The sequence below is a fragment of the Stegostoma tigrinum genome, chromosome 30 (assembly GCF_030684315.1).
Source record: "Stegostoma tigrinum isolate sSteTig4 chromosome 30, sSteTig4.hap1, whole genome shotgun sequence".
Lineage (NCBI taxonomy): Eukaryota > Metazoa > Chordata > Chondrichthyes > Orectolobiformes > Stegostomatidae > Stegostoma > Stegostoma tigrinum.
In genome coordinates this window covers 153938-166869 of record NC_081383.1, presented here as the reverse complement: position 1 = coordinate 166869, position 12932 = coordinate 153938, and the positions used below count along the sequence as shown (strand labels likewise).

General features: G+C 43.2%; 1 protein-coding gene across 3 annotated transcripts in view; it reads right to left on the bottom strand.

Annotated features, from left to right (window-relative positions):
* LOC125465957 (CREB-regulated transcription coactivator 1-like) overlaps nt 1–12932 on the bottom strand; it is a 214868-nt gene that overhangs the window by 79285 nt on the left and 122651 nt on the right. For all 3 annotated transcript variants that reach the window (XM_059638462.1, XM_048559990.2, XM_048559991.2), the window contains 2 exons: nt 11070–11150; nt 5890–6067 (listed from right to left, as the gene is read on the bottom strand). In XM_059638462.1, coding sequence (XP_059494445.1) covers nt 5890–6067; nt 11070–11150 — 259 coding nt within the window. The remainder of the gene's footprint in view (nt 1–5889; nt 6068–11069; nt 11151–12932) is intronic.

The following is a 12932-nucleotide window of genomic DNA, read 5'->3' as shown; positions in this document are numbered from 1 at the left end:
ATGGTATCCCTAACTGGTTTATGGAATTATAATCAATCAGCAACCCATTGTTGACTGAATCTCAATTTGTGTACACACTCCAAAGCCGTGCCATCTCCTCTTGCATTTTACCCTATTGCCTGCAAAACAACTGTATGAAAAAGACCTACAATGGGTTTCAGCAACTTGCTTTTTAGAAGTACAGCAGTTGTTCGCTCAGCACTTTATTGCAAAACAGTCCTTTTCCTGTTCACTTCATAATAAAAAGATTAAGTGAATAAAAAATATAGTGCTTACAGAGCTTCCCCCTTGCCTGAGAAACCTCAGTATTCTAATACAAATTTAGCTTCTGGCAGCAGTGATCATTTCATTTAAGATAAATGTGCATCTTAGTAAAATCAGTCTCTCTCTGATGTACAATTTTTATTCTTGGGATACTTTTGCTCTTTTGCATAACAGTGCCAAATCTCAACAGGTTATGATTACTGCCACCAATACTCTGAGATACCCAATCCAGCTTCTCGGCTTCTATATACTAACTTGATCCAGAACTGGCTCCCTCACTTGCACTTGTAATGTACTGGCTTAAATAGTTATATGGAATATATTTTATTAATTCTGTTTCCTCTGTAACTATGACACTAATTTTATCCCAGTTAATATTAGAATAATTGAAGACTTCTATAATTAGTGTTCTATTGTTTAGACGTTCTCAGCGATTTGCCTACGTATCTGCTCTTCTAAAAAGCCTGTTTATGGGCTATGGCATGCTCTCAGTCTGTTCACTTGTGTCTACAAAGTCTGTCTGGGTTGAGGTCAGGAACAAGTAAGCAAATGATTGTTGAGTGTTTTTTTACAGACCCCCTAATAGTTGTAGAGAAGTGGAGGAGCAGATTGGGAGGCAGATACTGGAAAGGTGCAAATGTCACAGGGTTGTAGTCATGGGTGACTTCATTTCCAAATATTCATTGGAAACATTTTAGTTGTCATAGTTTAGATGGAGTGGATTTTGCCCAGTGTGTTCAGGAAGGATTCCTGACACAGTATGTAGATTAACCAACACGAGGAGAGGCCACTTTGAGTTTGGTGCTTGACAATGAGCCCGGCCAAGTATCATACCTGTTGTTAAGACAGCATTTTGGCAGTAGCAATCATAACTCTGTTACTTTTACAACAGTCATGGAAAAGGTTAGGTACATACAACAGGGTAAGGTTTATAACTAGGTGAAGGGTAATTACAATTCTGTTAGGCAACAACTGGTTAACATAACATGGGAGCAGATGCTGTCAGGGAAGAGCACTACTCAAAGGTGGAGATTGCTTAAGGAATGCATACTGTGTGTCCTCGAAATGTTTGTCCTTAGCAGGCATGGAAGATGCGGTTAAGTGAGGGAGCTTTGGTTCTCAAGAGGTCAAATGATTCGTTAAGAGAAAGAGGGATGCTTACATAAGGTTTAGGAAACAAGGAACGGAAAAGGCTACAGAGGGATACAAGTTAGCCAGGAAGGAGCTGAAGTAAGGGCTTACAAGAGCTATTAGGGGGCATTAGAAAACCTAGGCAGACAGGATCAAGGAAAACTCCAAGGCTTTTTACACATATGTGAGGAATAAGAGAATGACCAGAGAAAGGGTAGGGCCGACGAAGGATTATAAAGGGAATGTGTGCACGGAGCCTAAAGAGATAGGAGAGGTCCTTAATGAATACTTTTCTTCGGTATACACAACTGAGATGGTCCTAGTTGTAGGGGAGGACAGTGTGAAACAGGCTGGTAGGCTAGAGGAGGTAAGGAAGATGTACTAGGAATTTTGAGGAACTTGTAGTTAGACAAGCCCCCTGGGCCTGATGGGATTTATCCTAGGATTCTATGAGAAGCAAGGGACGAGATTGCAGGGCCTTTGGCAATGATCTTTTCTTCCTCACTGTCCACGGGTATAATGCCAAAGACTGGAGAGAGGCAAACACCATTCCTTCGTTCAAAAAAACAGAATAGGGATAACCCCTGAAAGTACAGGCCAGTTAGTCTTAGGTCAGCGGTGGGCAAATTATTGGAAAGGGCTCTGAGAGTTAGGACTTATGATCACTTGGATAGGCACAGTTTGATTCATGATAGTCAGTATAGATTTGTGAGGAGTAGTTCATGCCTCACAAGCCTTACTGAATTCTTTGAAGAGACGACCAAACATATGGATGAAGGTAGAGCAGTGGATGCGGTATACTTGAATTTAAGTAAGGCATTTGGTAAGGTTTCCCATGGTAAGCTCATGCAGAAAGTAAGAAGCATGGGATAGGGGGGAATATGGCAGATTGGATTCAGAATTGGCTGACCCTTAGAAAACAAAGGGTAGTAGTGGATGGAAGATATTCAACATGGTGCTCAGTTATGAGTGGTGTACCACAAGGATCTGTTCTGGGTCCTCTTCTACTTGTGATTTTTGTAGATGATTTCGATGAAGGAGTGGAAGAGTGGATTAGTAAGTTCGCGGATGATACAAAGGTGGGTTGAGTTGTGGATAGTGTGGAGGGTGGTTCTAGGTTACAAAGGGACATTGAAAGGATGCAGAGCTGGACTGAGAAATGGCAGATGGAATTTAACCCTGAAAAATGTGAGGTGATTCATTTTGGAAGGACAAACTTGAAAGCAGAATACAGGGTTAATGGAAAGATTTCTGGCAGTGCAGAGGAGTAGAGAGATCCTGGGGTTCATGTCCATAGTTTCCTGAAAGCTGCCACCCAGCTGGATAGAGTTGTTAAGAAGGCATATGGTGTGTTAGCTTTCATTAATAGTGGGATTGAGTTCAAGAGCCATGATGACAGGTCAGCACAACATCGAGGGCCGAAGGGCCTGTACTGAGCTGTAATGTTCTATGTTCTATGTTATGCTCCAGCTATACAAATGCCTGGTTCGGCCACATCTGGAGTATTGTGTCCAGTTCTGGTTGCCTCATCACAATAAAGATGTGCAAGGGTTGGAAAGGGTGCAGAGGAGATTTACCAGGATGTTGCCTGGAACGGAAGGAAGGTCTTACAAGGAACGGTTGAGAGCGCTCGGGCTTTTCTCTTTAGAACAACAAAGGATGAGAGGTGACTTGATAGAGGTGTATAAAATGATCAGTGGTATAGATAGAGTGGACAGCCAGAGACATTTTCCTAGGGTGGAGGTAGCTATCATGAGGGGGCATAGTTTTAAAGTGAATGGAGGTAGATCTGGGGGAGACGTCAGAGGTAGGTTCTTTACTCAGAGAGTAGTAGGGGCATGGAATGCATTGCCGGAGAGGGTAGTGGAGTCGGCCTCATTAGGGGCATTTAAGCGGCTGTTGGATAGGCATATGGATGGTAGTGTAAAGTAGGGGTGGAAATTAGACAGACCTTAGGTTTGAAGTGGGACGCTCTTCAGAGCGGATTTGATGGGTTGAATGGCCTGCTTGCACACTGTAGGGATTCTATGATTCTATTCTACGATTCAATTAAGAGCTTTGTACTCAGTCTCCAAGTGTTCCAAAGAAGCTCAAGCTAGGTTAGAAGAACAATTTATCTTTTCAGTCAGTGCTTAACAGCTTTCTAGACTCTACCTTGATTTTACAATTTCTAATTTTAACTTCTACCATAACTAACAGTTTCCAAAGACAAAAGTTATTATTCTGTTTTGCCCTTTAATATCTCCTCTGGACATGCCTACTCTTTATCACTCTCCTTTGTCTCATACCATCATTTCTTTTGTCATTTAATTATTCCTATTTTCCACCAATGGTAGGTCTTCCTTTTAGCTCTCCTGCACCTCCCTCTCCTTACCTTCGCACTTATTTAAAACCTATCACTTCTAACACTTTTCAGTTTTAACAAGGCCACAGAAGTTGCCAGACACAGAACAGTACAGCACAGAACAGGCCCTTCAGCCCACAATGTTGTGCCGACCATTGATCCTCATGTATGCACCCTCAAATTTCTGTGACCATATGCATGTCCAGCAGTCTCTTAAATGACCCCAATGACCTTGCTTCCACAACTGCTGCTGGCAATGCATTCCATGCTCTCACAACTCTCTGTGTAAAGAACCCGCCTCTGATATCCCCTCTATACTTTTCTCCAACCAGCTTAAAACTATGACCCCTCGTGTTAGCCATTTCTGCCCTGGGAAATAGTCTCTGGCTATCAACTCTATCTCTGCCTCTCATTATCTTGTATACCTCAATTAGGGCCCCTCTCCTCCTCCTTTCCTCCAATGAAAAGAGTCCGAGCTCAGTCAACCTCTCTTCATAAGATAAGCCCTCCCAGTCCAGGCAGCATCCTGGTAAACCTCCTCTGAACCCTCTCCAAAGCATCCACATCTTTCCTATAATAGGGCGACCAGAACTGGACGCAGTAGTCCAAGTGCGGTCTAACCAAAGTTTTATAGAGCTGCAACAAGATCTCACGACTCTCAAACTCAATCCCCCTGTTAATGAAAGCCAAAACACCATATGCTTTCTTAACAACCCTGTCCACTTGGGTGGCCATTTTAAGGGATCTATGTATCTGCACACCAAGATCCCTCTGTTCCTCCACACTGCCAAGAATCCTATCCTTAATCCTGTACCCAGCTTTCAAATTCGACCTTCCAAAATGCATCACCTCGCATTTATCCAGGTTGAACTCCATCTGCCACCTCTCGGTCCATCTCTGCATCCTGTCAATGTCCCGCTGCAGCCTACAACAGCCGTCTATACTGTCAACGACACCTCCAACCTTTGTGTCGTCTGCAAACTTGCTGACCCATCCTTCAATTCCCTCATCCAAGTCATTAATAAAAATTACAAACAGTAGAGGCCCAAGGACAGAGCCCTGTGGAACACCACTCACCACCGACTTCCAGGCAGAATATTTTCCTTCTACTACCACTCGCTGTCTTCTGTTGGCCAGCCAATTCTGTATCGAGACAGCTAAGTTCCCCTGTATCCCATTACTCCTGACCTTCTGAATGAGCCTACCATGGGGAACCTTATCAAATGCCTTACTGAAGTCCATATACACCACATCCACAGCTTGACCCTCATCAACTTTTCTAGTCACATCCTCAAAGAACTCGATAAGGTTTGTGAGGCATGACCTGCCCCTCACAAAGCCGTGTTGACTGCATTTGATCAAGCCATGCTCTTCCAGATGGTCATAAATTCTATCCCTCAGAATCCTTTCTAACACCTTGCAGACGACAGACGTGAGACTTACTGGTCTGTAATTGCCGGGGATTTCCCTATTTCCTTTCTTGAAGAGAGCTTAGTATTTCCAGTCTTTTCTGTCTTGCTTCACTTGATCTTTCACATGATCATTCCTTGAAACAGGTTTGATTCATCAATCAACACTGTAAACATATTAAGCCCTGCATTTTTTAAATTCCCTCATCTTATTCAAAAAATTCTGTTTTCAGAAAGTGGACTGCCAATCCCGCCCTTCTCTATATTCCTATGAATGCATTGCTTCACTAACAGCAGGTTATAATGCAAGAAAAAGCTGGGGCCATATCATGTACTGGTACAGCAAGACTTTATACCAGTGAGTAGAATTTATACTGGAGAACAGAGATCAGGAATGATTGTAACAGAATGGCAGGGGTTGACATAGTGAAGTGACAAAACTGGAACACAGGGATGCTGCTTGCACTCTCTCTCTCTCTCTCTCATTGCTTCAGTAGTGTCTCTCAAGTCCAAACAGTCTATATGGCTTCAAGGTGACATTTCATTTTCCCACTGGTTACTCTCAGAATGTGATTTGCAGAGATGCAAATTACAGAAGATTATAATTTGGCCCACTGTGTCAATGTCATATATGCAAAGTTCTTGCACCAACTACGACTCTTGCTCCAAGATTGTATAATGAGCAGCTGGGATAGGAAGTATGAGGAAAGGTTTCCTCCAATGGAATTGAGCGCTACTCACCAGTTAGAATGATGTTGGGGATATTTCCGTGATTGGCGTAACTGAGCTGTGAATCCTGAAGACTTCCATGGCTCCCTGTCAGCCCCATCATTGCTGCCTGTGAGTAGTTCAAGGTGGAGATTTGGTTGTACAAGCTGTTGGTGCTGTTTGGGCTCTCAATCATATTGAATTGTTCAAGCTAAAATAAAGAATGTAACAGTTAGAAATTTGCTCAGAATCAATTTTCTGGCGCTGCAGTCCCAAACTCCTGGGTGGGGACATCCTCTAGTTCTGGAATGTGAGATAGCGAGAGAGGGAGACAGAGAGTGAGAGAGAGAGAGGGAGGGGGAGAGCGAGAGAGAATGAAAACTACATCCATGACAACAGCCCTTGTGGACTCAGGCTGCCCACCCTGAGCCTGGGTAACTCTTGTTTCAGATCAATCTGGCATTAGCAAGATTATAACAGCGAAACACACCCACGTGTCATACACTGAAATTCGGTGGTAACTAATGACAACATTAAATGAAAATAAATAAATGTCAAACACAAAACAAAACTGAAGGATTAAATAGTGATGAAGAGAAAGACACGTTGCTGAAGTTTTTATCTTACACTCATCAGGATAAATGCAAGAATGTCAAATTATAAACAATCGCAACAATTTATACCATAGAAGAGAAAAAGGTCCAGATTAATAGGCAAATTGATTCTGATTTGCTGAAACGATGGCAATGGAGAAAGCAATGGGGAATAACAGGCTGCCTGAACTTTCAGGCAATTAAAAAAAGGCACATGGTTTAACGTATTCCTTTTACTTGCACAGAATATGTTCTAGCATACAAGTACGTTTTCTTCAAGGGGAAATGAGCCACATTGAGTGATGATGTTAATTTGGTTGTGAAAGAAACCATTACATAGAACATAGAACAATACAGCGCAGAACAGGCCCTTCGGCCCTCAGTGTTGCACTGACCTGTGAACTAATCGAAGCCCCTCCCCCTACACTATTGTGCATTCAGTTCTTCATTCTGTGCTTACAAATTGCAGAATCACATGTGGTATAAACATTTTGAGTTTTGCACGCATATGCTTATGGTCCCATGCTGTGCCTTACAAATATGCTGTTTGACTTGATCAGAACAATTTTTTGTGTTAAAGGCAGCACCCATTAGTGGAAAGCACCGATCATGTCACATTAATAGCTGCGTGACAACCACTTTAACTTAATCAGTGATGCTTGTAATGTAAAATAAACGAGAAAATACTGGAGATATTCAGGTCTGCAGAGGGAAACAGATCTGCTGAGTCTCTCCAGGATTTTCTGTACTTCTTTTCATTATTTCCAACATTTGCAGGTTTTTGCTTTTATTTAAACTCACACTCATCCATTCTTTTCACTACTGATGCTCGGTAGCAGCAGTGTATGCTATCTACAAGATGCACTGTAAAGATCCGCAGACAGCACCTTCTAAACCCTAGGCCACTTCCAACTAGATGGAGAAGGGCAGCAGATACATAGGAACACCATCATATGGTGGGCAAAAAATGCTGCCCCAGCCAGCAATGTCGATGTCTTATGAGTGAATAAAGAAAGTAACAGAACTTATTTATACTTACTATTTCATGTTCTGGACACCATACTCTTAAAAGGAACAGATTCAAACCTAGTGATAATGGGATTCAAACCTAGAATTATTAGAAGTTATTGCTCCCACGGCTTTCTCCAATCAGCACCCATTTCTCCTCTAATATAAATTGTTCTGAATGTTTGAAATTTGGCATTCTTGCATTTATCCTAAATGGAAGAGGACATACTTTGGCAACATGCTTCTCTTTTCAGTGATATTCAAACTGAGCGATAAAGCTAGAAAGAAAAAGTTTCAAGCAAAAAGTCAATTTTGTTTTCATTTGAGAGATGCGGGTGTTGCTGGCTGGCCAGCATTTCTTGCCCATCCCTAATTACCCTTGAGAAGGTGGTGATGAGCTGCCTTCTTGAAGTGCTGCAGTCCATGTGCTATGGGTTGACCTATAATGCCATTAGGGAGGAAGTTCCAGGATTTTGACCCAGCGGCCCTGAAGGAATGGTGATAGATTTCAGGACAGGATGGTAAATAGCTCGAAGGGGAACTTGCAGAGGGTGGTGTTCCCATATATCTGCTGCCCTTGTCCTTCTAAATGGAAGTGGTTATGGGTTTGGAAGGTGCTGTATGAGGATCCTTGGCGAATTTCTGCAGTGCATCTTGTAGGCAGTACACATTGTTGCTACTGGATGTTGGTAGTGGAGGGAGTGAATGCTTGTGGATATGGTTCCAATCAAGCAGCTTGGACACATGGATGGTGTCAAGCTTCTTGAGTTTTGTTAGGGCTGTGTCCATTCAGGCAAGTGGGGAATATTCCACCACACTCCTGTGGTGATTAGATTATCTCTTATTGGTGATGGTTGCAGCCTGGCATTTGCGTGATACGAATGTTACTTGCCACTTGTCAGCTCAAGGTTGGTTACTGTCCAGATCTTGTTGCATTTTAACATGGACTGCTTTGTATCTGAGGAGTTGCGAACGGTGCTGAACACTGCAATCATCAATGAACATCCCCATTTCCGACCTTATGATGGAGGGAAGGACATTGATGAAGCAGCTGAAGATGGTTGGGCCCAGGACACCATCCTGAAGAACTCCTCCAGAGATACCCTGAAGATGAGACGACTGACCTCCAACAACCACAACCATCTTGCTCTGTGCCAGGTACTTCTCCCAATCCGTGAGAGTTTTCCCCCAATGTCCACTGATTTCAGTTCTGCTAGGGCTCTTTGACAGTACACTTGACGTCAAAGGCTCACACTGCTTCTAGAATTCAGCTCTTTTGTCCATGCTTGAACCAAGGCTGTAATGAGGTTAGGAGCTGAGTGGTCCTGACAGAACCCAAACTGGGCTTCACTAAGTAAGTTGTCACTGAGCAGATGCTGCTTGATAGCAACGGCGTTGATACCTTCATCACTTAACTGATGATCGAGAGTAGAATGTTGGGATAGTAATCAGACAGGGTGGACTTGTTCTGCTTTTTATGTACAGGACATATGTGAACAATTTCACGCATTGTCAGTGTTGTTAGTGTACTGGAGCAGGTGACTAGGGAAGTGGCAAGTTCTAGAGCACAAGTCCTCAGTACTCTTGCCAGAATGCTGTCAGGGTTCATAGCCTTTGCAGTATCCAGTGTCTCCAACCGTTTCTTCGTATCATGTTGATTGAACAGAGTTGGCATCTGTGATGTTGGGGACCACTGCAGGCGACCAAGATGGAACATTCACTCGGCACTTCTGGATGAAGATTGTTGCGAAATACTTCAGCCTTATCTTTGGCACTACTGTGCTGTGCTCTTCCTATCTGTGGAGCCTCCTCCTCCAATGAGTTTAATTGTCTACCACCATTCACGACTGTATGTGGCAGGACTGCAGAACTTAAATAAGATCCATTGATTGTGGGATGGCCTAACTCAGTTGCTGCTTAGGCTGTTTTGAATGTAAGTGGTGCTGTTTGGTAGCTTCATCAGGTTGACACCTCATTTTCAGCTATGTCTGGTGCATGCTTTTGGCATGCCCTCCTGCATTCTCCATTGAACCAGGGTTGATCCCCAGGCTTGACGGTACTGGCCGAATGAGGGATACGCCAGGCCATGAGGTTACATTCTGCTAGAATACAATTCTGCTGCTACTGATGGCCCAAAGTGCCTCATGGACACCCAGTCTTGAGTGGCTAGATCTGGGCGAAGTCGGTCCCATTTGGCACGGTGACAATGCCATATAGCACGATGAAAGTTATTCTCAGTGTGAATACAGGACTTTGTGTCCACAAAGACTGTGTGGTGGTCATTCTCCCCAGTACTGTTATGTATGGATGTATCTGCCCCCAGCAGGCTGTTAAGGATGAGCTTAAGTATGTTCTTCACTCTTGTCGGTTCCTCACTACCAGCTGCAGACCCCGTCGAGCAGCTATGTCCTTTGCCTAGTCTAACAGTTTATGTCTGACCAGCTCGATCAGTAGTACTGCTGCTGAGCCACTGTTGGTGGTGGACATTGAAGTCCCCCACCCAGAGTACATTTTGTATCCTTACCATTCTCAGTACTTCCTCCAAATGTTGTTCAATGTGGAGGAGCACCGATTCATCAGCCAAGGGAGAATGACATGTGGTAATGAGCAGGAGACTTCTTTCCCCATGTCTAACCTGAAGCCATGGGACATCATGGGATCCAATGTCAACACAGAGGACTCCCAAGGCAATTTCCTCTTGACTATATACCATTGTGCCACCACCTCTGCTAGTCTGTCCCAACAGTGGCACGGGGATGGTGATAGTGATGTCTACAGTATTGTAAGTTATGATTCCTTGAGTATGATTAGGTCAGGCTATTGCTTGACAGGTCCATGAGACAGCTATCCAAATTTTGGCACAAGCCCCCAGATATTGGTACAGAGTGTCGACAGGGCTGTTTCTATCGTTGTCTTTTCTGGTGCCTAGTTAATGCCAGGTGGACTGTCTGGTTTCATTTCTTTGAGACTTTGTAGTGATTGATACAATCGAATAGCTTGCTAGGTCATTTCAGAGGGCAAGTGAGAGTCAACCATATTGCTGTGTCTGGAGTCACATGTTGGGCAGACCAGGTAACGATGGCAGATTTCCCTCCCTGAAGGACATTCGTGACCAGATGGATTTTTTGACAATAATAACGGTTTCATGACAGAGGATTTTTAATTCCAGATTTTCTTACTGAATTCAAATCCACCATCTGCCATGGTGGCATTCAAACCTGGATCCCCAGAATATTAGAGATAACAAGATGCAGAGCTGGATGAACGCAGCAGGCCAAGCAGCATCAGTGGAGCGGGAAAGCTGACATTTTGGGCCTAGACCCTTCTTCAGAAATGATTTCTGAAGAAGGGTCTAGGCCCAAAACGTCAGCTTTCCCGCTCCTCTGATGCTGCTTGGCCTGCTGTGTTCATCCAGCTCTGCAGCTTGTTATCTCAGATTCTCCAGCAACTGCAGCTCCTACTATTCCCAGAATATTAGCTGAGTTTCTCGATTTATAGTCTAGTGACGATAATACCACTAGGCAATCACCTCCCTTATTTCTAAAACTTTGCAAATGACAAGTCGTTTATCTGACCTTCCAGTGGTGACAAGGAACTGGTGTGGGTTCTTACCTGATGAGACAGGGAGTTGGCTTGTCTGTTTGTGAGTTGCTGCTCATAATAATCTCCAAAGACACTCCCAAGTATGGATGTCTGTCAAAAAGAAGGCAGAGAGTTTATCGCTTATAGATAAAACATTTAGTGTACATTGGTTTAATTAGTTTCTTCTCAATCTGCTTAATTTAATAGTCAATAATGTAATCTGTGGGCAACGGGCACTGTAAAGGAGGTTCAGAACTCTTCTGCACAACATCTAATGATCTGTGCCTGGAAGACCAAGCACATCTTATCGACAACCAGTTTCAGGTCTCATCCACAGTGTAGTGAACAGTTCTTGGAAGTGGTCTATTGATTTACGTCTTTTGCCATTTAAAATGCTGGATTGGAAAGAAACAGGAAAACAAATGGGATGGGAACTAGTCTTTCACATGAAGGTAAATGCCAACTTGCATTTAACAGGGAAGGGCCTGATTCCATATTATAACTACCATGTATTTCTACAACACTGCATCCCTCTAGAAGCCCCCACTAACCTTCATGTCTCCCTGCCCAGGTCCGTTCTCTCCTCCTCCCTGACCAACAGAAAGAATCATAGCAGAGTAATCCATCAGCAGGAGTTTCACAGTTTATTCCATTGGCATTAAAAGGTTATTGCTTATTGCTGAACCAATTTCCTTGCTATTTGGATACAGAACTGGCTCAAGGTAGAAGACAGAGGGTGGTGGTTTAGGGTTGCTTTTCAGATTGGAGGCCTGTGACCAGCAGTGTGCCACAAGGATTGGTACTGGGTCACTGCTTTTTATTACTTCTATAAAATGATTTGGATCTGAACATAGGAGGTATGGTTAGTAAGTTTGCAGGTGACACCAAAAAATGGACATGTAGTGGACACTGAAGAAAGTTACCTCACAGTACAGTGGGATCTTGATCAGATGAACCGATGGACCTAGGAGTGGTAGAAGGAGTTTATTTTAGAAAAATATGATGTGCTGCATTTTGGAAAGGCAAGTCAGGGCAGGGTTTGAAATTTCAAGATCAGGTCCTAGTGAGCATAGCTGAAAAAGAGACCTTGGAGTGCAGGTTCATAATTTCTTGAAAGTGAAATCGTAGGTAGACAGGATGGTAAAGAAAGCGCTTGGCATGTCTGCGTTTCATGGTCAGTGAACCGAGTATAGGAGTTGGAAGGTCATGCTGCAGTTGTACAGGACATTGGTTAGGCCCCTACTGGAACACTGCATGCAATTCTGGTCTCCTTGCTATAGGACGGATGTTGTGAAACCTGAAAGTGCTCAGAAAAATTACAAGGGTGTTTCCAAGGTTGGAGGGTTTGAGCATAATGAGAGACTGAATACACTGGGGTTATTTCCTCTGGAGCATCAGAGGCTGAGGGGTGACCTTATAGAGGTTTATAAAATCATGAGGGGCATGTATAGGATAAATGGACAAGGACTTTTTGCTGGAGAGACAGAGTCCAAAACTAGAGGCCATAGGTTTAAGGTGAGAGGAGAAAGATTTAAAAGTGACCTAAGAGGCAACTGTGGTGAGAAATCAGAGCTCACGTTTTGGGTCCAGTGAGGAAGGGTCACTTGGCTAGAAACTTTAACTCCGATTTCTCTCCACACATACTGCCATATCTGCTTAAGTTTTCCAGCAATTTCTATTTTAGTCTCTAATTTACAGCATCCTCAGTTTTCTTATGGTTTTTATGTAAGAGAAAGCTTTCATTTCTTTAAAAGATTCGTGGAACCTACAAACATGTTTAAGAATGTACGAAAAGAACTTTTAAGCATTTTCATCAATTGCAAAATGGATTAGCTGTAATTTAATAGTAAGAAATTCAGTGTCAGCACAGTTTCATGAAGGGTAAGTTGTGTT